Genomic DNA, 24856 nt, shown 5'->3' on the forward strand with positions numbered 1-24856 from the left:
GTCGACAGCACTCTTGCTTTCTTTGATGTTGTCTACAAAGCTGACCACGAATTTCACTTCATGGTTATAAATGACCATAATTTTTAAAGGGGTGGACCGGTAAGCCAGCGGAAGGCCTCGGTCAGATGACCAAAACTCCAAAGGCGGGTCATCATCTGACTAAGACCCGCGTCAGGAAACATTTGTCCTGTTTCCTGACGAACCTTACCTAACCTAACCTAACCTAACCTAACCTAACCTAACCTAACCTAACCTAACCTAACCTAACCTAACCTAACCTAACCTAACCTAACCTAACCGAAACAAAACGTGGAGCAACCACAGGCTTTTTTTCTTCGTGCCCTCCGAATCTATTAAAAAAAAATACTCTGTATCATTTTCTAATTACACTCTCCTCATCACTTCAGAGATTTCTGACGCCGTGCGCACATCAACTCACCCAGACATGATACCACACCTCCTCCCTACCAACTCCTTTGACAAGCACGTCTCCGTAGCTCGATCGCTAGTGCGCTCAGCTCACACACCGAGGGCCGGGAATCGATATCCCGGTACGGCTGGAAAACATTAGTACGTGTTTCCAAGGGTGTTGACTGGTGTGGGTCGCATCCTGGGACAAAACTGATCTAATTTGCAGGAAATGCTCAGCATAACAAGTGTATTGTAGTGTGTATTGTAGTGTGTATTGTAGTGTGTATTGTAGTGTATATTGTAGTGTGTGTTGTATTATACTTACACAATTCTTACAATAACTACAATATACGCGGGGGAAACATCCAGAGAGCTCTAAACACGTATTGAAGAACAACACACCAGCAGAACAAATATCTTGATGTCTGGTAATTCTCTGGCACTCCCACAACCATTGCATTAATAACGGAGAGCCTCAACTTGTCACCAGGGAGGCCTATAATAGGCCTACTGGCCCATGCTGGGCAGGTTATCAAATTCAGCCTACTATGGGCCAGCTGGCCTGCTGCAGTGTACCATTTTATGTTATTTAACGTATGTTCGGGGGCGCTGGCCCCCGGAACACCCTCCAGGTATACTCCAGGTATGTGTCAGTATGCTCACTGTATATACCCACTCCAGGTATATGTTTCTGACTTGATAAAGCCCATTGTGTGGTTGAAACAGCACTATCAGTTGCTGGTAACAACAGTCTGGTTGTACCATGGACATTCTCCACTCCTCCCACCCACTATTCAGCTATTACACTCACCTTACAGATATCCCACCACAAATTCCACCCACCTACCATCCATCCCACCCACCTACCAGCAATCCCGCCCTCCCTACACCCAAGCAACCCACCCACCCACCAGCCACCCCACCCACTCACCCTCCAGCCACCCCACCCACTCACCCACCAGCCACCCCACCCTCTCACCCACCAGCCACTCCACCCACTCACCCACCAGCCACCCCACCCACCATCTACCCCACCCACCCACCCACCCACCAGCCACCCCACCAACTCACCCACCAGCCACCCCACCCACTCACCCACCAGCCACCCCACCCACTCACCCACCAGCCACCCCACCCACTCACCCACCAGCCACCCCACCCACTAACCCACCAGCCATCCCACCCACTCACCCACCAGCCACCCCATCCACTCACCCACCAGCCACCCCACCCACTCAACAGCCACCCCACCCTCCCTACAGCCACCCCACCCACCCTACAGCCACCTCACCCACCCTACAGCCACCTCACCCACCCTACAGCCACCTCACCCTCCCTACAGCCACCTCACCCTCCCTACAGCCACCTCACCCTCCCTACAGCCACCTCACCCACCCTACAGCCACCTCACCCACCCTACAGCCACCTCACCCACCCTACAGCCACCTCACCCACCCTACAGCCACCTCACCCACCCTACAGCCATCCCACCCACTCTATAGCCACCTCACCCACCCTACAGCCACCTCACCCCCCTACAGCCACCTCACCCACCCTCCAGCCATTCCCACCCAACCTACAGCCACCTCACCCACCCTACAGCTATCCCGCCCACCCTACAGCCACCTCACCCTCCCTACAGCTACCTCACCCACCCTAAAGCCACCTCACCCACCCTACAGCCATCCCGCCCACCCTACAGCCACCTCACCCTCCCTACAGACACCTCACCCACCCTACAGCCACCTCACCCACCCTACAGCCATCTCACCCACTCTACAGCCACATCACCCACCCTACAACCATCCCACCCACCCTACAGCCACCTCACCAACCCTACAGCTATCCCACCCACCCTACAGCTATCCCAACCACCCTACAGCCACCTCACCCTCCCTACAGCCACCTCACCCACCCTACAGCCACCTCACCCACCCTACAGCCATCCCATCCACCCTACAGCCACCTCACCCACCCTACAGTCACCTCACCCACCCTACAGCCATTACCACCCACCCTAGAACCACCTCACCCAACCTACAGCCACCTCACCCTCCCTACAGCCACCTCACCCACCCTACAGCCACCTCACCCACCCTACAGCCACATCACCCACCCTAAAGCCATCCCACACACCCTACAGCCACCTCACCCACCCTACAGTCACCTCACCCACCCTACACCCATTTCCACCCACCCTAGAACCACCTCACCAACCCTACAGCCACCTCACCCACCCTACAGCCACCACACCCACCCTACAGCTATCCCACCCACCCTACAGCCACCTCACCCACCCTGCAGCCACTTCACCCACCCTACAGCCATCCCACCCACCCTACAGCCACCTCACCCACCCTACAGCCACCTCACCCACCCTACAGCCACATCACCCACCCTACAGCCATCCCACCCACTCTACAGCCATCCCACCCACCCTATAGCCACCTCACCCACCCTACAGCCACCTCACCCACCCTACAGCCACCTCTCCCATCCTACAGCCACATCACCCATCCTACAGCCATCCCACCCACCCTACAGCCACCTCACCCACCCTACAGCCACCTCACCCACCCTACAGCCACATCACCCACCCTACAGCCACCTCACCCACCCTACAGCCACATCACCTACCCTACAGCCATCCCACCCACCCAACAGCCATCTCACCCACCCTACAGCCACCTTACCCACCCTACAGCCACATCACCCACCCTACAGCCATCCCACCCACCCTACAGCCACATCACCCACCATACAGCCATCCCACCCACTCTACAGCCATCCCACCCACCCTACAGCCACCTCACCCACCCTACAGCCACCTCACCCAACCTACAGCCACCTCACCCACCCTACAGCCACTTCACCCACCCTACAGCCATCCCACCCACCCTACAGCCACCTCACCCACCCTACAGCCACCTCACCCACCCTACAGCCATCCCACCCACCCTACAGCCACCTCACCCACCCTACAGCCATCTCACCCACCCTACAGCCATCCCACCCACCCTACAGCCACCTCACCCACCACACAGCCACCTCACCCACCCTACAGCCACCTCACCCACCCTACAGCCACCTCACCCACCCTACAGCCACTTCACCCACCCTACAACCATCCCACCCACCCTACAGCCACCTCACACACCCTACAGCCACCTCACCCACCCTACAGCCACCTCACCCACCCTACAGCCATTTCACCCACCCTACAGCCACCTCACCCACTCTACAGCCACCTCACCCATCCTACAGCCACCTCACCCACCCTACAGCCATCCCAACCACCCTACAGCCACCTCACCCACCCTACAACCACCTCACCCACCCTACAGCCATCCCACCCACCCTACAGCCACCTCACCCACCCTAGAGCCATCCCACCCACCCTACAGCCACCTCACCCACCCTACAGCCATCCCACCCACCCTACAGCCCCCTCACCCACCCTACAGCCATCCCACCCACCCAACAGCCACCTCACCCACCCTACAGCCACATCACCCACCCTACAGCCATCCCACCCACCCTACAGCCATCCCACCCACCCTACAGCCATCCCACCCACCCTACAGCCACCTCACCCACCCTACAGCCATCCCACCCACCCTACAGCCACCTCACCCACCCTACAGCCACCTCACCCACTCTACAGCCACCTCACCCACCCTAGAGCCGTCCCATCCACCCTACAGCCACCTCACCCACCCTACAGCAATCCCACCCACCCTACAGCCCCCTCACCCACCCTACAGCCATCATACCCACCCTACAGCAACCTCACCCACCCTACAGCCACATCACCCACCCTACAGGAATCCCACCCACCCTACAGCCATCCCACCCACCCTACAGCAACCTCACCCACCCTACAGCCACATCACCAACCCTACAGCCATCCCACCCACCCTACAGCCACCTCACCCACACTACAGCCCCCTCACCCACCCTACAGCCATCCCACCCACCCTACAGCAACCTCACCCACCCTACAGCAACCTCACCCACCCTACAGCCACATCACCCACCCTACAGCCATCCCACCCACCCTACAGCCATCCCACCCACCCTACAGCAACCTCACCCACCCTACAGCCACATCACCAACCCTACAGCCATCCCACCCACCCTACAGCCACCTCACCCACTCTACAGCCCCCTCACCCACCCTACAGCCATCCCACCCACCCTACAGCAACCTCACCCACCCTACAGCCACATCACCCACCCTACAGCCATCCCACCCACCCTACAGCCATCCCACACACCCTACAGCCACCTCACCCACCCTACAGCCATCCCACCCACCCTACAGCCACCTCACCCACCCTACAGCCACCTCACCCACCCTACAGCCATCCCACCCACCCTACAGCCACCTCACCCACCCTACAGCCATCTCACCCACCCTACAGCCATCCCAACCACCCTACAGCCACCTCACCCACCACACAGCCACCTCACCCACACTACAGCCACCTCACCCACCCTACAGCCACCTCACCCACCCTACAGCCACTTCACCCACCCTACAACCATCCCACCCACCCTACAGCCACCTCACACACCCTACAGCCACCTCACCCACCCTACAGCCACCTCACCCACCCTACAGCCATTACACCCACCCTACAGCCAACCCACCCACTCTACAGCCACCTCACCCATCCTACAGCCACCTCACCCACCCTACAGCCATCCCAACCACCCTACAGCCACCTCACCCACCCAACAACCACCTCACCCACCCTACAGCCATCCCACCCACCCTACAGCCACCTCACCCACCCTAGAGCCATCCCACCCACCCTACAGCCACCTCACCCACCCTACAGCCATCCCACCCACCCTACAGCCCCCTCACCCACCCTACAGCCATCCCACCCACCCAACAGCCACCTCACCCACCCTACAGCCACATAACCCCCCCTACAGCCATCCCACCCACCCTACAGCCATCCCACCCACCCTACAGCCATCCCACCCACCCTACAGCCACCTCACCCACCCTACAGCCATCCCACCCACCCTACAGCCACCTCACCCACCCTACAGCCACCTCACCCACTCTACAGCCACCTCACCCACCCTAGAGCCGTCCCACCCACCCTACAGCCACCTCACCCACCCTACAGCAATCCCACCCACCCTACAGCCCCCTCACCCACCCTACAGCCATCATACCCACCCTACAGCAACCTCACCCACCCTACAGCCACATCACCCACCCTACAGCAATCACACCCACCCTACAGCCATCCCACCCACCCTACAGCAACCTCACCCACCCTACAGCCACATCACCAACCCTACAGCCATCCCACCCACCCTACAGCCACCTCACCCACTCTACAGCCCCCTCACCCACCCTACAGCCATCCCACCCACCCTACAGCAACCTCACCCACCCTACAGCCACATCACCCACCCTACAGCCATCCCACCCACCCTACAGCCATCCCACCCACCCTACAGCAACCTCACCCACCCTACAGCCACATCACCAACCCTACAGCCATCCCACCCACCCTACAGCCACCTCACCCACTCTACAGCCCCCACACCCACACTACAGCCATCCCACCCACCCTACAGCAACCTCACCCACCCTACAGCCACATCACCCACCCTACAGCCATCCCACCCACCCTACAGCCATCCCACCCACCCTACAGCCACCTCACCCACCCTACAGCCATCCCACCCACCCTACAGCAACCTCACCCACCCTACAGCCACCCCACCCACTCTACAGCCACCCTATCCACCCTAAAGCGACTTCACCCACCCCAGACTCTACCAACCCACCCTGAACCCACTTTCCCGACCCACCTTGCAGAGTGTCAGCCCACCTCTGCCTCCCGTCATTACACTTCTAATTAAGGAGACGCGATCTCAAGAAGTAATTTCAATCTCCTCCAGTTTCAAGTAAACATGTGTTGCAGGTGTTGTGATTGGTGTTACAGGTGTTGTAAGTGGTGTTGTGAGTGATGTTGCAGGTATTGTGAGTGGTGTTGCAGGTGTTGTGAGTGGTGTTGCAGGTGTTGTGAGTGGTGTTGCAGGTGTTGTGAGTGGTGTTGCAGGTGTTGTGAGTGGTGTTGAAGGTGTTGTAAGTGGTGTTGCAGTTTTGAGGGGTGTTACAGGTGTTGTAAGTGGTGTTGTGAGTGATGTTGCAGGTGTTGTGAGTGGTGTTGCAGGTGTTGTGATTGGTGTTACAGGTGTTGTAAGTGGTGTTGTGAGTGCCATGTTGCAGGTGTTGTGAGTGCCATGTTGCAGGTGTTGTGAGTGCCATGTTGCAGAGGTTGAGAGTGCCATGTTGCAGGTGTTGTGAGTGCCATGTTGCAGGTGTTGTGAGTGGTGTTGAATCTGTTGTAAGTGGTGTTTCAGTTTTGAGGGGTGTTACAGGTGTTGTGAGTGGTATTGCAGGTGTTGTGAGTTGTGTTACAGGTGTTGTGAGTGGTGTTGCAGGTGTTGAGAGTGGTGTTGCAGGTGTTGTGAGTGGTGTTACAGGTGTTGTGAGTGGTGTTGCAGGTGTTGTAAGTGGTGTTACAGGTGTTGTGAGTGGTATTGCAGGTGTGAGTGGTGTTACAGGTGTTGTGAGTGGTGTTGCAGGTGTTGTGAGTGGTGTTGCAGGTGTTGTGAGTGGTGTTGCAGGTGTTGTGAGTGGTGTAGCAGGTGTTGTGAGTGGTGTTGAAGGTGTTGTGAGTGGTGTTGCGAGTGGTGTTGCAGGTGTTGTGAGTGGTGTTGAAGGTGTTGTGAGTGGTGTTGCAGGTGTTGTGAGTGGTGTTGCAGGTGTTGTGAGTGGTGTTGAAGGTGTTGTGAGTGGTGTTGCAGGTGTTGTGAGTGATGTTGAAGGTGTTGTGAGTGGTGTTGCAGGTGTTGTGAGTGGTGTTGAAGGTGTTGTGAGTGGTGTTGAAGGTGTTGTGAGTGGTGTTGCAGGTGTTGTGAGTGGTGTTGAAGGTGTTGTGAGTGGTGTTGCAGGTGTTGTGAGTGGTGTTACAGGTATTGTGAGTGGTATTGCAGGTGTGAGTGGTGTTACAGGTGTTGTGAGTGGTGTTGCAGGTGTTGTAAGTGGTGTTACAGGTGTTGTGAGTGGTATTGCAGGTGTGAGTGGTGTTACAGGTGTTGTGAGTGGTGTTGCAAGTGTTGTGAGTGGTGTTGCAGGTGTTGTGAGTGGTGTTGCAGGTGTTGTGAGTGGTGTTACAGGTGTTGTGAATGGTGTTGCAGATGTTGTGAGTGGTGTTGCAGGTGTTGTGAGTGGTGTTGCAGGTGTTGTGAGTGGTATTGCAGGTGTTGTGAGTGGTGTTACAGGTGTTGTGAGTGGTGTTGCGAGTTGTGTTGCAGGTGTTGTGAGTGGTGTTGCAGGTGTTGTGAGTGGTGTTGCAGGTGTTGTGAGTGGTGTTACAGGTGTTGTGAGTGGTGTTGCAGGTGTTGTGAGTGGTGTTGCAGGTGTTTTGAGTGGTGTTGCAGGTGTTGTGAGTGGTGTTGCAGGTGTTGTGAGTGGTGTTGCAGGTGTTGTGAGTTGTGTTACAGGTGTTGCAGGTGTTGTGAGTGGTGTTACAGGTGTTGTGAGTGGTATTGCAGGTGTTGTGAGTGGTGTTGCAGGTGTTGTGAGTGGTGTTGCAGGTGTTGTGAGTGGTGTTACAGGTGTTGTGAGTGTTGCAAGTGTTGAGTGGTGTTACAGGTGTTGTGAGTGGTGCTGCAGGAGTTGTGAGTAGTGTTACAGGTGTTGTAAGTGGTGTTGCAGGTGTTGTGAGTGGTGTTGGAGGTGTTGTGAGTGGTGTTGCAGGTGTTGTGAGTGGTGTTGCAGGTGTTGTGAGTGGTGTTGCAGGTGTTGTGAGTGGTGTTGCAGGCGTTGTGACTGGTGTTGCAGGAGTTGTGAGGGGTGTTGCAGGTGTTATAACATGGGCTGACTGATGTTGTAACCCTACAGAATTATTATACATACAAATATTTGTGTGTGTGTGTACTCACCTACACATGCTTGCAGGGGTCGAATCACAGCTCCTCTCTGTCATGATACAAACAGTAGAACTCAACCACAATCACTCCTGGTAACAGCCTGGTTGATCAGACCCTGATCCACCACGAGGCCTGGTCTCAGACCGTTCCTCGGGGGCGTTCACCTCTGAAACCCTCCCCAGGTATACTCTAGGTATACCAGGTATATAACACAGGATAACTCAGTACAAACAACATGAATATAATAACAATTAAAAAATACATATACCATATATATTATCCAGTCAAAATTATTTATTTCCAAATTTTGGTTAATAGACCAAAATACCAAAAATAAAAACCAGTTATACCATATATAGTATATACGGTATATCTTTCTGATGTTCCTTATATACCGTCGCCACTGTGTCACTGTTACTGAGTAGCGACCTCTTGGCCGTCGCTACTGTGTCACTGTTACTGAGTAGCGACCTCTTGGCCGTCGCTATTGTGTCACTGTTACTGAGTAGCGACCTCTTGGCCGTCGCTACTGTGTCACTGTTACTGAGTAGCGACCTCTTGGCCGTCGCTATTGTGTCACTGTTACTGAGTAGCGACCTCTTGGCCGTCGCTATTGTGTCACTGTTACTGAGTAGCGACCTCTTGGCCGTCGCTATTGTGTCACTGTTACTGAGTAGCGACCTCTTGACCGTCGCTACTGTGTCACTGTTACTGAGTAGCGACCTCTTGACCGTCGCTACTGTGTCACTGTTACTGAGTAGCGACCTCTTGGCCGTCGCTACTGTGTCACTGTTACTGAGTAGCGACCTCTTGGCCGTCTCTGTTGTGTCACTGTTACTGAGTAGCGACCTCTTGACCGTCTCTGTTGTGTCACTGTTACTGAGTAGCGACCTCTTGGCCGTCTCTGTTGTGTCACTGTTACTGAGTAGCGACCTCTTGACCGTCTCTGTTGTGTCACTGTTGCTGAGTAGCGACCTCTTGGCCGTCTCTGTTGTGTCACTGTTACTGAGTAGCGACCTCTTGACCGTCGCTATAGTGTCACTGTTACTGAGTAGCGACCTCTTGACCGTCGCTATAGTGTCACTGTTACTGAGTAGCGACCTCTTGGCCGTCGCTATAGTGTCACTGTTACTGAGTAGCGACCTCTTGGATGTCGCTATAGTGTCACTGTTACTGAGTAGCGACCTCTTGGCCGTCGCTATAGTGTCACTGTTACTGAGTAGCGACCTCTTGGCCGTCGCTATAGTGTCACTGTTACTGAGTAGCGACCTCTTGGCCGTCGCTATAGTGTCACTGTTACTGAGTAGCGACCACTTGGCCGTCGCTATTGTGTCACTGTTACTGAGTAGCGACCTCTTGACCGTCGCTACTGTGTCACTGTTACTGAGTAGCGACCTCTTGGCCGTCTCTGTTGTGTCACTGTTACTGAGTAGCGACCTCTTGGCCGTCGCTACTGTGTCACTGTTACTGAGTAGCGACCTCTTGACCGTCTCTGTTGTGTCACTGTTACTGAGTAGCGACCTCTTGGCCGTCGCTACTGTGTCACTGTTACTGAGTAGCGACCTCTTGACCGTCGCTACTGTGTCACTGTTACTGAGTAGCGACCTCTTGACCGTCGCTATTGTGTCACTTGCTGAGTAGCGACCTCTTGGCCGTCTCTGTTGTGTCACTGTTACTGAGTAGCGACCTCTTGGCCGTCGCTACTGTGTCACTGTTACTGAGTAGCGACCTCTTGGCCGTCGCTATAGTATCACTGTTACTGAGTAGCGACCTCTTGGCCGTCGCTACTGTGTCACTGTTACTGAGTAGCGACCTCTTGGCCGTCGCTACTGTGTCACTGTTACTGAGTAGCGACCTCTTGACCGTCGCTACTGTGTCACTGTTACTGAGTAGCGACCTCTTGACCGTCGCTACTGTGTCACTGTTACTGAGTAGCGACCTCTTGACCGTCGCTATTGTGTCACTTGCTGAGTAGCGACCTCTTGGCCGTCTCTGTTGTGTCACTGTTACTGAGTAGCGACCTCTTGGCCGTCGCTATAGTGTCACTGTTACTGAGTAGCGACCTCTTGGCCGTCGCTATTGTGTCACTTGCTGAGTAGCGACCTCTTGGCCGTCTCTGTTGTGTCACTGTTACTGAGTAGCGACCTCTTGGCCGTCGCTATTGTGTCACTTGCTGAGTAGCGACCTCTTGGCCGTCTCTGTTGTGTCACTGTTACTGAGTAGCGACCTCTTGGCCGTCGCTATAGTGTCACTGTTACTGAGTAGCGACCTCTTGGCCGTCGCTATTGTGTCACTTGCTGAGTAGCGACCTCTTGGCCGTCGCTACTGTGTCACTGTTACTGAGTAGCGACCTCTTGGCCGTCGCTATAGTGTCACTGTTACTGAGTAGCGACCTCTTGGCCGTCGCTATTGTGTCACTTGCTGAGTAGCGACCTCTTGGCCGTCTCTGTTGTGTCACTGTTACTGAGTAGCGACCTCTTGGCCGTCGCTATAGTGTCACTGTTACTGAGTAGCGACCTCTTGGCCGTCGCTATAGTGTCACTGTTACTGAGTAGCGACCTCTTGGCCGTCGCTATTGTGTCACTGTTACTGAGTAGCGACCTCTTGGCCGTCGCTATAGTGTCACTGTTACTGAGTAGCGACCTCTTGGCCGTCGCTATAATGTCACTGTTACTGAGTAGCGACCTCTTGGCCGTCGCTATAGTGTTACTGTTACTGAGTAGCGACCTCTTGGCCGTCGCTATTGTGTCACTGTTACTGAGTAGCGACCTCTTGGCCGTCGCTATAGTGTCACTGTTACTGAGTAGCGACCTCTTGGCCGTCGCTGTAGTGTCACTGTTACTGAGTAGCGACCTCTTGGCCGTCGCTATTGTGTCACTGTTACTGAGTAGCGACCTCTTGGCCGTCGCTATTGTATCACTGTTACTGAGTAGCGACCTCTTGGCCGTCACTATAGTGTCACTGTTACTGAGTAGCGACCTCTTGGCCGTCGCTATAGTGTCACTGTTACTGAGTAGCGACCTCTTGGCCGTCGCTATAGTGTCACTGTTACTGAGTAGCGACCTCTTGGCCGTCGCTATAGTGTCACTGTTACTGAGTAGCGACCTCTTGGCCGTCGCTGTAGTGTCACTGTTACTGAGTAGCGACCTCTTGGCCGTCGCTATAGTGTCACTGTTACTGAGTAGCGACCTCTTGGCCGTCTCTGTTGTGTCACTGTTACTGAGTAGCGACCTCTTGGCCGTCGCTATAGTGTCATTGTTACTGAGTAGCGACCTCTTGGCCGTCGCTATAGTGTCACTGTTACTGAGTAGCGACCTCTTGGCCGTCGCTATAATGTCACTGTTACTGAGTAGCGACCTCTTGGCCGTCGCTATAGTGTTACTGTTACTGAGTAGCGACCTCTTGGCCGTCGCTATTGTGTCACTGTTACTGAGTAGCGACCTCTTGGCCGTCGCTATAGTGTCACTGTTACTGAGTAGCGACCTCTTGGCCGTCGCTGTAGTGTCACTGTTACTGAGTAGCGACCTCTTGGCCGTCGCTATTGTGTCACTGTTACTGAGTAGCGACCTCTTGGCCGTCGCTATTGTATCACTGTTACTGAGTAGCGACCTCTTGGCCGTCACTATAGTGTCACTGTTACTGAGCAGCGACCTCTTGGCCGTCGCTATAGTGTCACTGTTACTGAGTAGCGACCTCTTGGCCGTCGCTATAGTGTCACTGTTACTGAGTAGCGACCTCTTGGCCGTCGCTATAGTGTCACTGTTACTGAGCAGCGACCTCTTGGCCGTCGCTGTAGTGTCACTGTTACTGAGTAGCGACCTCTTGGCCGTCGCTATTGTGTCACTGTTACTGAGTAGCGACCTCTTGGCCGTCGCTATAGTGTCACTGTTACTGAGTAGCGACCTCTTGGCCGTCGCTATTGTGTCACTGTTACTGAGTAGCGACCTCTTGGCCGTCGCTATAGTGTCACTGTTACTGAGTAGCGACCTCTTGGCCGTCGCTATAATGTCACTGTTACTGAGTAGCGACCTCTTGGCCGTCGCTATAGTGTTACTGTTACTGAGTAGCGACCTCTTGGCCGTCGCTATTGTGTCACTGTTACTGAGTAGCGACCTCTTGGCCGTCGCTATAGTGTCACTGTTACTGAGTAGCGACCTCTTGGCCGTCGCTGTAGTGTCACTGTTACTGAGTAGCGACCTCTTGGCCGTCGCTATTGTGTCACTGTTACTGAGTAGCGACCTCTTGGCCGTCGCTATTGTATCACTGTTACTGAGTAGCGACCTCTTGGCCGTCACTATAGTGTCACTGTTACTGAGTAGCGACCTCTTGGCCGTCGCTATAGTGTCACTGTTACTGAGTAGCGACCTCTTGGCCGTCGCTATAGTGTCACTGTTACTGAGTAGCGACCTCTTGGCCGTCGCTATAGTGTCACTGTTACTGAGTAGCGACCTCTTGGCCGTCGCTGTAGTGTCACTGTTACTGAGTAGCGACCTCTTGGCCGTCGCTATAGTGTCACTGTTACTGAGTAGCGACCTCTTGGCCGTCTCTGTTGTGTCACTGTTACTGAGTAGCGACCTCTTGGCCGTCGCTATAGTGTCATTGTTACTGAGTAGCGACCTCTTGGCCGTCGCTATAGTGTCACTGTTACTGAGTAGCGACCTCTTGGCCGTCGCTATAATGTCACTGTTACTGAGTAGCGACCTCTTGGCCGTCGCTATAGTGTTACTGTTACTGAGTAGCGACCTCTTGGCCGTCGCTATTGTGTCACTGTTACTGAGTAGCGACCTCTTGGCCGTCGCTATAGTGTCACTGTTACTGAGTAGCGACCTCTTGGCCGTCGCTGTAGTGTCACTGTTACTGAGTAGCGACCTCTTGGCCGTCGCTATTGTGTCACTGTTACTGAGTAGCGACCTCTTGGCCGTCGCTATTGTATCACTGTTACTGAGTAGCGACCTCTTGGCCGTCACTATAGTGTCACTGTTACTGAGTAGCGACCTCTTGGCCGTCGCTATAGTGTCACTGTTACTGAGTAGCGACCTCTTGGCCGTCGCTATAGTGTCACTGTTACTGAGTAGCGACCTCTTGGCCGTCGCTATAGTGTCACTGTTACTGAGTAGCGACCTCTTGGCCGTCGCTGTAGTGTCACTGTTACTGAGTAGCGACCTCTTGGCCGTCGCTATTGTGTCACTGTTACTGAGTAGCGACCTCTTGGCCGTCGCTATAGTGTCACTGTTACTGAGTAGCGACCTCTTGGCCGTCGCTATAGTGTCACTGTTACTGAGTAGCGACCTCTTGGGCGTCGCTATAGTGTCACTGTTACTGAGTAGCGACCTCTTGGCCGTCTCTGTTGTGTCACTGTTGCTGAGTAGCGACCTCTTGGCCGTCTCTGTTGTGTCACTGTTGCTGAATAGCGACCTCTTGGCCGTCGCTACAGTGTCACTGTTACTGAGTAGCGACCTCTTGGCCGTCGCTATAGTGTCACTGTTACTGAGTAGCGACCTCTTGGGCGTCGCTATAGTGTCACTGTTACTGAGTAGCGACCTCTTGGCCGTCTCTGTTGTGTCACTGTTGCTGAGTAGCGACCTCTTGGGCGTCGCTATAGTGTCACTGTTACTGAGTAGCGACCTCTTGGCCGTCTCTGTTGTGTCACTGTTGCTGAGTAGCGACCTCTTGGCCGTCTCTGTTGTGTCACTGTTGCTGAGTAGCGACCTCTTGGCCGTCGCTATAGTGTCACTGTTACTGGGTAGCGACCTCTTGGGCGTCGCTATAGTGTCACTGTTACTGAGTAGCGACCTCTTGGCCGTCTCTGTTGTGTCACTGTTACTGAGTAGCGACCTCTTGGCCGTCTCTGTTGTGTCACTGTTGCTGAGTAGCGACCTCTTGGCCGTCTCTGTTGTGTCACTGTTGCTGAGTAGCGACCTCTTGGCCGTCGCTGTAGTGTCACTGTTACTGAGTAGCGACCTCTTGGCCGTCGCTGTAGTGTCACTGTTACTGAGTAGCGACCTCTTGGCCGTCTCTGTTGTGTCACTGTTGCTGAGTAGCGACCTCTTGGCCGTCGCTATAGTGTCACTGTTGCCGATTAGCGATCACAGTTTTTTTCACCAACTTCAACACGTCTTAATCGGTTCAGAAAAGCTGTGTCGACCTGTGAGAGAGAAAATTAATACTTTACAAAATCTTGCCCCAAGAACACAGGATTTGTGTGTGATGGCGACGCTATACAGAATCTATACAAGCTCTATCATTATTATTATTAAATTATATTATTGACCCTTGTGGGTTTAGCACTTATGAACATGTTAATTATATTATTATTATTATTATTATTATTATTATTATTATTGTTATTATTATTATTGTTATTATTACTATTATTATTATTATTATTATTATTATTATTATTATTATTATTATTATTATTATTATTATTATTATTAATATTATTTGATAAATTAGACACATGTGCAACTCTTGGGTATCTTTATTGAGGAAACGTTTCGCCACACAGTGGCTTCATCAGTCCATACATAGGAGAAACTTGAAGAACAGGAGGAGAATGAGGTAATCAGTCCCTCAACCTTGAGTCGATGTGTTCAGTCCATCAATCCATCAAGGTTGAGGGACTGATTACCTCATTCTCCTCCTGTTCTTCAAGTTTCTCCTTTGTATGGACTGATGAAGCCACTGTGTGGCGAAACGTTTCCTCAATAAAGATACCCAAGAGTTGCACATGTGTCTAATTTATCAACATGTCGGTTCTCTGAACCATTCATATACAAGCATCTATTTACAATAGATCTATTTACAATAGATTTGTGTATATTTTAAGTCAATAAATGTCAGAATAGACCAGCATGTACTAATATTTCTTGGTTTAGAAAGACACGTAAGCAAACACTATAACATATTTATTAGAAAACGTTTCGGTCCTGGAACCTTGATCACTTCTAAAACAACTTGTCGGTATTTATTACCAAGGTTTATACTAATATTTCTTACCATCATGTAGACGTAAATTCACCATAATATATTAATCTGCATATTTCGACCCCCTTCTGGGGTCCTCTTCAGCAGATGTAGTCTCGCCAGTACTAATGATAGCTGCCTTCTCCTTGACAGGTGGTCGTCAAGCATTCAGAGACTTTCTGAAGTGCGAATACTCAGAGGAGAATATCTTGTTCTGGCAAGCCTGTGAAGATCTCAAGGTTGAGAATAATCCATCTGTTATAGAAGAGAAAGCCAGGTTGATTTATGAAGACTATATCTCTATTCTCTCTCCTAAGGAGGTATGTTGGTGTATATTTACTGGTATGCTTCCCGTAGCTTCGTTCAAGGTATATATGCTGGTGTATACTTACTGGAGGTATATTCGTGTTATTAAAGGTATACTCTCATTCAGAAACGTATATTGGTATGCTGGTATACAGGACTCACAGATTTACTTCCTGTATTCCCGTGCAAGGTATATATATATATATATATATATATATATATATATATATATATATATATATATATATATATATATATATATATATATATATATATATATATATATATATATATATGCAATAAGATCACAGTAAACAGGTGATTTTAGAATATGCAAAACAACCACTCTGAAAGAATAGAGAAATTCCAAGCGCTTTCGTGACTACTCACATTATCAAGGAACTATGAAAGTAAAGCATCCAAGGAAGCTATATAAGGGGTCTGGCCAGCACCTCACTATCAGATCCCACAACGGTTAAACACCTGACGCGCGCCGACCCAACTTGGATAGGTCCTTTGCACAACTCACCCACAAACTATTCTACCCAAGAAAATTTAAAAATTATTATTTGTCCAGTGTATTATTAAATTCTTCCCAAATTCTATTAATTAAAAATGGATCTAATTTATATAAACCAAAGGAAATATTCATATTATTGTCAAAACTGCTTTTTATGAAACAAGATTCAATTATATTTCTGTCGACCATGGACTTGCTTGATACTACTTACTTGATTTTCAAAAAGTTGAGAAAGTAGTATCAAGCAAGTCCATGGTCGACAGGAATATAATTGAATCTTGTTTCATAAAAAGCAGTTTTGACAATAATATGAATATTTCCTTTGGTTTATATAAATTAGATCCATTTATAATTAATAGAATTTGGGAAGAATTTATACACAAATAACCCGCACATAAAAGACAGAAGCTTACGACGACGTTTCGGTCCGACTTGGACCATTGACAAAGTCACACTGTTGGGAAGAATTTAATAATACACTGGACAAATAATAATTTTTAAATTTTCTTGGGTAGAATAGTTTGTGGGTGAGTTGTGCAAAGGACCTATCCAAGTTGGGCCGGCGCGCGTCAGGTGTTTAACCGTTGTGGGATCTGATAGTGAGGTGCTGGCCAGACCCCTTATATAGCTTCCTTGGATGCTTTACTTTCATAGTTCCTTGATAATGTGAGTAGTCACGAAAGCGCTTGGAATTTCTCTATTCTTTCAGAGTGGTTGTTTTGCATATATATATATATATATATATATATATATATATATATATATATATATATATATATATATATATATATATATATATATATATATATATATATATATATATATATATATATATATATATTTCTCACTTGGTTCAAAGGCTCCTATACATTCACTTAACATCTCCCAAAATCTCTCTCTCTCCTCTGCATTCCTCTCTTCTCCAGGTGCAACCTTTACTTTAATCCACATAATTCTTGAATTTACACATTCATATTCTCTTTTCTCCTTCCATAACTGATCATTTAACATTACTGCTACCCCTTCCTTTGCTCTAACTCTCTCAGATACTCCAGATTTAATCCCATTTATTTCCCCCCACTGAAACTCTCCTACCCCCTTCAGCTTTGTTTTGCTTAGGGCCAGGACATCCAACTTCTTTTCATTCATAACATCAGCAATCATCTGTTTCTTGTCATCCGCACTACATCCACGCACATTTAAGCATCCCAGTTTTATAAAGTTTTTCTTCTTCTCTTTTTTAGTAAATGTCTACAGGAGAAGGGGTTACTAGCCCATTGCTCCCGGCATTTTAGTCGCCTCATACGACACGCATGGCTTACGGAGGAAAAATTCTTTTCCACTTCCCCATGGACAATAGAAGAAATAAAGAAGAACAAGAGCTATTTAGAAAAAGGAGAAAAACCTAGATGTATGTATATATATATGCATGTGCGTGTCTGTGAAGTGTGACCAAAGTGTAAGTAGGAGTAGCAAGATATCCCTGTTATCTAGCGTGTTTATGAGACAGAAAAAGAAACCAGCAATCCTACCATCATGCAAAACAGCTACAGGTTTTTGTTTCACAGTCATCTGGCAGGACGGTAGAACTTCCCTGGGTGGTTGCTGTCTACCAATCTACTACCTGGACCAGGTGTTTACAGTGAAACATATAAGTGAACAGTATTTAGATAAGGCTAAAGAGGTCTTTGTGGCATTTATGGATTTGGAAAAGGCGTATGACAGGGTGGATAGGGGGGCAATGTGGCAGATGTTGCAGGTGTATGGTGTAGGAGGTACGTTACTGAAAGCAGTGAAGAGTTTTTACGAGGATAGTGAGGCTCAAGTTAGAGTATGTAGGAAAGAGGGAAATTTTTTCCCAGTAAAAGTAGGCCTTAGACAGGGATGTGTGATGTCACCGTGGTTGTTTAATATATTTATAGATGGGGTTGTAAGAGAAGTAAATGCGAGGGTCTTGGCAAGAGGCGTGGAGTTAAAAGATAAAGAATCACACACAAAGTGGGAGTTGTCACAGCTGCTCTTTGCTGATGACACTGTGCTCTTGGGAGATTCTGAAGAGAAGTTGCAGAGATTGGTGGATGAATTTGGTAGGGTGTGCAAAAGAAGAAAATTAAAGGTGAATACAGGAAAGAGTAAGGTTATGAGGATAACAAAAAGATTAGGTGATGAAAGATTGAATATCAGATTGGAGGGAGAGAGTATGGAGGAGGTGAACGTATTCAGATATTTGGGAGTGGACGTGTCAGCGGATGGGTCTATGAAAGATAAGGTGAATCATAGAATTGATGAGGGAAAAAGAGTGAGTGGTGCACTTAGGAGTCTGTGGAGACAAAGAACTTTGTCCTTGGAGGCAAAGAGGGGAATGTATGAGAGTATAGTTTTACCAACACTCTTATATGGGTGTGAAGCGTGGGTGATGAATGTTGCAGCGAGGAGAAGGCTGGAGGCAGTGGAGATGTCATGTCTGAGGGCAATGTGTAGTGTGAATATAATGCAGAGAATTCGTAGTTTGGAAGTTAGGAGGAGGGGCGGGATTACCAAAACTGTTGTCCAGAGGGCTGAGGAAGGGTTGTTGAGGTGGTTCGGACATGTAGAGAGAATGGAGCGAAACAGAATGACTTCAAGAGTGTATCAGTCTGTAGTGGAAGGAAGGCGGGGTAGGGGTCGGCCTAGGAAAGGTTGGAGGGAGGGGGTAAAGGAGGTTTTGTGTGCGAGGGGCTTGGACTTCCAGCAGGCATGCGTGAGCGTGTTTGATAGGAGAGAATGGAGACAAATGGTTTTTAATACTTGACGTGCTGTTGGAGTGTGAGCAAAGTAACATTTATGAAGGGATTCAGGGAAACCGGCAGGCCGGACTTGAGTCCTGGAGATGGGAAGTACAGTGCCTGCACTCTGAAGGAGGGGTGTTAATGTTGCAGTTTAAAAACTGTAGTGTAAAGCACCCTTCTGGCAAGACAGTGATGGAGTGAATGATGGTGAAAGTTTTTCTTTTTCGGGCCACCCTGCCTTGGTGGGAATCGGCCAGTGTGATAATAATAATAATAATAATAATAATATATATATATATATATATATATATATATATATATATATATATATATATATATATATATATATATATATATATATATATATATATATCTGTTGGTATAATGTCACATTAGGTATATCATGACCTCCAACCGAGGTCGTCTTCAGCAGATAAGTGAGTCAAACCTTCCGTCCCTACGCATTTTCCATCACATCACCAACACTCTTTCCCCTGGATCTGGGGAAGGATGACCTGGTACCTGGGGTAGCAGGAACTGATATCTGTGGAAGGAAAACCTGGCACTTGGGGAAGCAGTACCTGGTACCTAGGGAAGCAGTACCTAAAGAAGCATTGAGCGGTACCTGGGGAAGCAGGATCTGGTACCTGGGGAAGCAGGACCTGGTACCTGGGGAAGCAGGACTTGGAATCTAGGAAAGTAGGACCTGGTAAATGGGGAAGCAAGATCTGGTACCTGGGAAATCAGTATCTGGTAGTTGGAGAAGCAAGACCTGGTAACCGGGGAATCAGTACCTGGTGCCTGGGGAAGCAAGATCTAGTACCTGGGTAGAAAGACCTGTTACCTGGGGAAGCAAGACCTGGTACATGGGGAACCAGTATCTGATACCTGGGGAACCAGTACCTGATACCTGGGGAACCAGTACCTGGTACCTGGGGAACCAGTACCTTGTACCTGGGTAAGCAAAACCTGATACCTGGGGAACCAGTACCTGATACCTGGGGAACCAGTACCTGGTACCTGGGAACCAGTACCTGATACCTTGGGAACCAGTACCTGGTACCTGGGGAAGCAAGACCTGGTACCTGGGGAACGAGTACCTGGTACCTGGAGAAGCAAGACCTAGTACCTGGGGAACCAGTACCTGATACCTGGGTAAGCAAGACGTGGTACCTGGGGAACCAGTATATGATACCTGGGGAACCAGTACCTGGGGAACTAGTACCTAATACCTGGGGAACAACTACCTGGCACCTGGGGAACCAGTACCTGGGGAAGCAAGACGTGGTACCTGGGGAACCAGTACCTGGTACCTGGGGAAGCAAGACGTGGTACCTGGGGAACCAGTACCTGGTACCTGGGGAAGCAAGACGTGGCACCTGTGGAATCAGTACCTGGTACCTGGGGAAGCAAGACGTGGTACTTGGGGAACCAGGACCTGGTACCTGGGGAAACAAGCCGTGGTACCTGGGGAAACAGTACCTGATACCTGGGGAAGCAAGACATGGTACCTGGGGAACCAGTACCTGGTACCTGGGGAAGCAAGACGTGGAATCTGGGGAACCAGTACCTGCTACCTGTGAAAGGAAGACGTGGTACCTGGGGAACCAGTACCTGGTACCTGGGGAAGCAAGACGTGGTGCCTGGGAACCAGTTCCTGGTACCTGGGGAAGCAAGACATGGTGCCTGGGGAACCAGTACCTGGTACCTGGGAACCAAGACGTGGTACCTGGGGGACCAGTACCTGGTACCTGGGAAAGCAAGACGAGGTACCTGGGAGAATCAGTTCCTGGTACCTGGGGAAGCAAGACGTGGTACCTGGGGAACCAATACCTGGTACCTGGGCAAGCAAGACTTGGTATCTGGGGAACCAGTACCTGGTACCTGGGGAAGCAGACCTGGTACCTGGGGAACTAGTACCTGGTACCTGGGGAAGCAAGACGTGGTACCTGGGGAACCAGTACCTGGTACCTGGGGAAGCAAGATCTGGTACCCGGGGAACCAGTACCTGGTACCTGGGGAAGCAAGACGTGGTACCTGGGGAACCAGTACCTGGTACCTGGGGAAGCAAGATCTGGTACCTGGGGAACCAGTGCCTGGTACCTGGGGAAGCAAGACGTGGTACCTGGGGAACCAGTACCTGGTACCTTGGGAAGCAAGACGTGGTACCTGGGGAACCAGTACCTGGTACCTGGGGAAGCAAGACGTGGTACCTGGGGAACCAGTACCTGGTACCTTGGGAAGCAAGACTTGGTACCTGGGGAACCAGTACCTGGTACCTGGGGAAGCAAGACCTGGTACCTGGGGAACCAGTACCTGATACCTGGGTAAGCAAGACGTGGTACCTGGGGAACCAGTATATGATACCTAGGGAACCAGTACCTGGGGAACTAGTACCTAATACCTGGGGAACAACTACCTGACACCTGGGGAACCAGTACCTGGGGAAGCAAGACGTGGTACCTGGGGAACCAGTACCTGGTACCTGGGGAAGCAAGACGTGGTACCTGAGGAACCAGTACCTGGTACCTGGGGAAGCAAGACGTGGCACCTGTGGAATCAGTACCTGGTACCTGGGGAAGCAAGACGTGGTACTTGGGGAACCAGGACTTGGTACCTGGGGAAACAAGCCGTGGTACCTGTGGAAACAGTACCTGATACCTGGGGAAGCAAGACATGGTACCTGGGGAACCAGTACCTGGTATCTGGGGAAGCAAGACGTGGAACCTGGGGAACCAGTACCTGCTACCTGGGAAAGGAAGATGTGGTGGTACCTGGGGAACCAGTACCTGGTACCTGGGGAAGCAAGACGTGGTGCCTGGGAACCAGTTCCTGGTACCTGGGGAAGCAAGACATGGTGTCTGGGGAACCAGTACCTGGTACCTGGGAACCAAGACGTGGTACCTGGGGGACCAGTACCTGGTACCTGGGAAAGCAAGACGTGGTACCTGGGAGAATCAGTTCCTGGTACCTGGGGAAGCAAGACGTGGTACCTGGGGAACCAATACCTGGTACCTGGGGAAGCAAGACGTGGTATCTGGGGAACCAGTATCTGGTACCTGGGGAAGCAGACCTGGTACCTGGGGAACTAGTACCTGGTACCTGGGGAAGCAAGACGTGGTACCTGGGGAACCAGTATCTGGTACCTGGGGAACCAATACCTGGTACCTGGGGAAGCAAGATCTGGTACCCGGGGAACCAGTACCTGGTACCTGGGGAAGCAAGACGTGGTACCTGGGGAACCAGTACCTGGTACCTGGGGAAGCAAGATCTGGTACCTGGGGAACCAGTGCCTCGTACCTGGGGAAGCAAGACGTGGTACCTGGGGAACCAGTACCTGGTACCTTGGGAAGCAAGACGTGGTACCTGGGGAACCAGTACCTCGTACCTGGGGAAGCAGACCTGGTACCTGGGGAACTAGTACCTGGTACCTGGGGAAGCAAGACGTGGTACCTGGGGAACCAGTATCTGGTACCTGGGGAACCAATACCTGGTACCTGGGGAAGCAAGATCTGGTACCCGGGGAACCAGTACCTGGTACCTGGGGAAGCAAGACGTGGTACCTGGGGAACCAGTACCTGGTACCTGGGGAAGCAAGATCTGGTACCTGGGGAACCAGTGCCTCGTACCTGGGGAAGCAAGACGTGGTACCTGGGGAACCAGTACCTGGTACCTTGGGAAGCAAGACGTGCTACCTGGGGAACCAGTACCTGGTACCTGGGGAAGCAAGACGTGGTACCTGGGGAACCAGTACCTGGTACCTCGGGAAGCAAGACGTGGTACCTGGGGAACCAGTACCTGGTACCTGGGGAAGCAAGACCTGGTACCTGGGGAACCAGTACCTGGTACCTGGGGAAGCAAGACCTGGTACCTGGGGAACCAATACCTGGTACCTGGGGAAGCAAGACCTGGTACCTGGGGAACCAGTACCTGGTACTTGGGGAAGCAAGACCTGGTACCTGGGGAACCAGTACCTGATACCTGGGGAAGCAAGACCTTGTACCTGGGGAAGCAGTACCTGGTACCTGGGGAAGCAAGACCTGGTACCTGGGGAATCAGTACCTGGTACCTGGGGAAGCAAGACCTGGTACCTGGGGAACCAGTACCTGATACCTAGGGAAGCAAGACCTGGTACCTGCGGAACCAGTACCTGGTACCTGGGGAACCAGTACCTGGTACCTGGGGAAGCAACACCTGGTACCTGCGGAACCAGTACCTGGTACCTGGGGAACCAGTACCTGGTACCTGGGGAAGCAAGACCTGGTACCTGCGGAACCAGTACCTGGTACCTAGGGAAGCATGACCTGGTACCTGCGGAACCAGTACCTGGTACCTGGAGAATCAGTACCTGGTACCTGGGGAAGCATGACCTGGTACCTGCGGAACCAGTACCTGGTACCTGGGGAACCAGTACCTTGTACCTGGGGAAGCAAGACCTGGTACCTGGGGAACCAGTACCTGGTACCTGGGGAACCAGTACCTGGTACCTGGGGAACCAGTACCTGGTACCTGGGGAACCAGTACATGGTACCTGAGGAACCAGTACCTGGTACCTGGGGAACCAGTACCTGGTACCTGGGGAACCAGTACCTGGTACCTGGGGAACCAGTACCTGGTACCTGGGGAACCAGTACCTGGTACCTGGGGAACCAGTACCTGGTACCTGGGGAACCAGTACCTGGTACCTGGGGAACCAGTACCTGGTACCTGGGGAACCAGTACCTGGTACCTGGGGAACCAGTACCTGGTACCTGGGGAACCAGTACCTGGTACCTGGGGAACCAGTACCTGGTACCTGGGGAACCAGTACCTGGTACCTGGGGAACCAGTACCTGGTACCTGGGGAAGCACGTCGTGGGACTATTTGTGTCAAGTGAGAATTAACATCTGTCAACACAACCTGAGTCCTTGTAAGTGTTGGTGTGCACTCACCTATTTGTGGTTGCAGGGGTCGATTCACAGCTCCTGGCCCCGCCTCTTCACTGGTCGCTACTAGGTCCACTCTCTCCCTGTTCCATGAGGTTTATCATACCTCTTCTTAAAGCTATGTATGGATCCTGCCTCCACTAATATAACTCTCCAGATTGTTCCACTTCCTGACAACTGTATGACTGAAGAAATAATTCCTAACATCCCTGTGACTCATCTGAGTTTTCAACTTCCATTTGTGTCACCTTGTTGCTGTGTCACATCTCTGGAACATCTTGTCTTTGTTCACCCCGTCTATTTCTCTTAGTTTTTTATGTCGTTATCATGTCCCCGCTTTCTCTCCTGTCCTCCAGTTTCGTCAGGTAAATTTCTCTTAACCTCTCCTCCTAGGACATTTCCCTTAGCTCTGGGACTAGTCTTGTTGCAAACCTTTGTACTTTAATTTCTTGACATGTTTGACCAGGTGTGGATTACATACTGATGCTGCATACTCCAATGTGGGCCTGACGTACACGATGTACAGTGTCTTGAACGATTTCTTTCTCAGGTGTCGGAACGCTATTCTTAGGTTTGCCAGTCGCCCGTATGCTGCAGCAGTTATTTGGTTGATGTGTGCTTCCGGAGACATGCTCGGTGTTATACTCACCCCAAGATCCTTTTCCTTTAGTAAGGTTTGGAGTTTTTGACCCTCTGCACTGTACTCTGCCTGCGGTCTTCTTTCACCTTCCCCGATCTTCAACCCCACTTAGTGGGGTTAAACTCAAGAAGCCAGTTGGCCTATGCTTGCAGCCTGTCCAGATCCCTTTGTAGGCTTACCTGTTCCTCATCCACTTGAATTCTCTACATTACCTTCACATCGTCTGCAAACAGGGACACCTCTGAATCTATCCTTTCGTTTATATCATTCACATATACCAGAAACAGCACTGGCCCTGGAATTGGCCCTTGTGGAACCCCACTCTTCACAGGAGCTCACTCTGACACC

At 51.1% G+C, this 24856-nt stretch overlaps 1 protein-coding gene across 1 annotated transcript in view; it reads left to right on the forward strand.

Moving 5' to 3' along the window:
• Positions 1-24856, forward strand: part of Dhit (Double hit) — a 110483-nt gene that overhangs the window by 81040 nt on the left and 4587 nt on the right. Inside the window, exon 4 of the mRNA XM_070079823.1 lies at positions 15502-15668. Within this exon, the coding sequence (XP_069935924.1) occupies positions 15502-15668 (167 nt within the window). The remainder of the gene's footprint in view (positions 1-15501; positions 15669-24856) is intronic.

Source organism: Cherax quadricarinatus, unplaced genomic scaffold, assembly GCF_038502225.1.
Source record: "Cherax quadricarinatus isolate ZL_2023a unplaced genomic scaffold, ASM3850222v1 Contig25, whole genome shotgun sequence".
Taxonomy (NCBI): Eukaryota; Metazoa; Arthropoda; class Malacostraca; order Decapoda; family Parastacidae; genus Cherax; species Cherax quadricarinatus.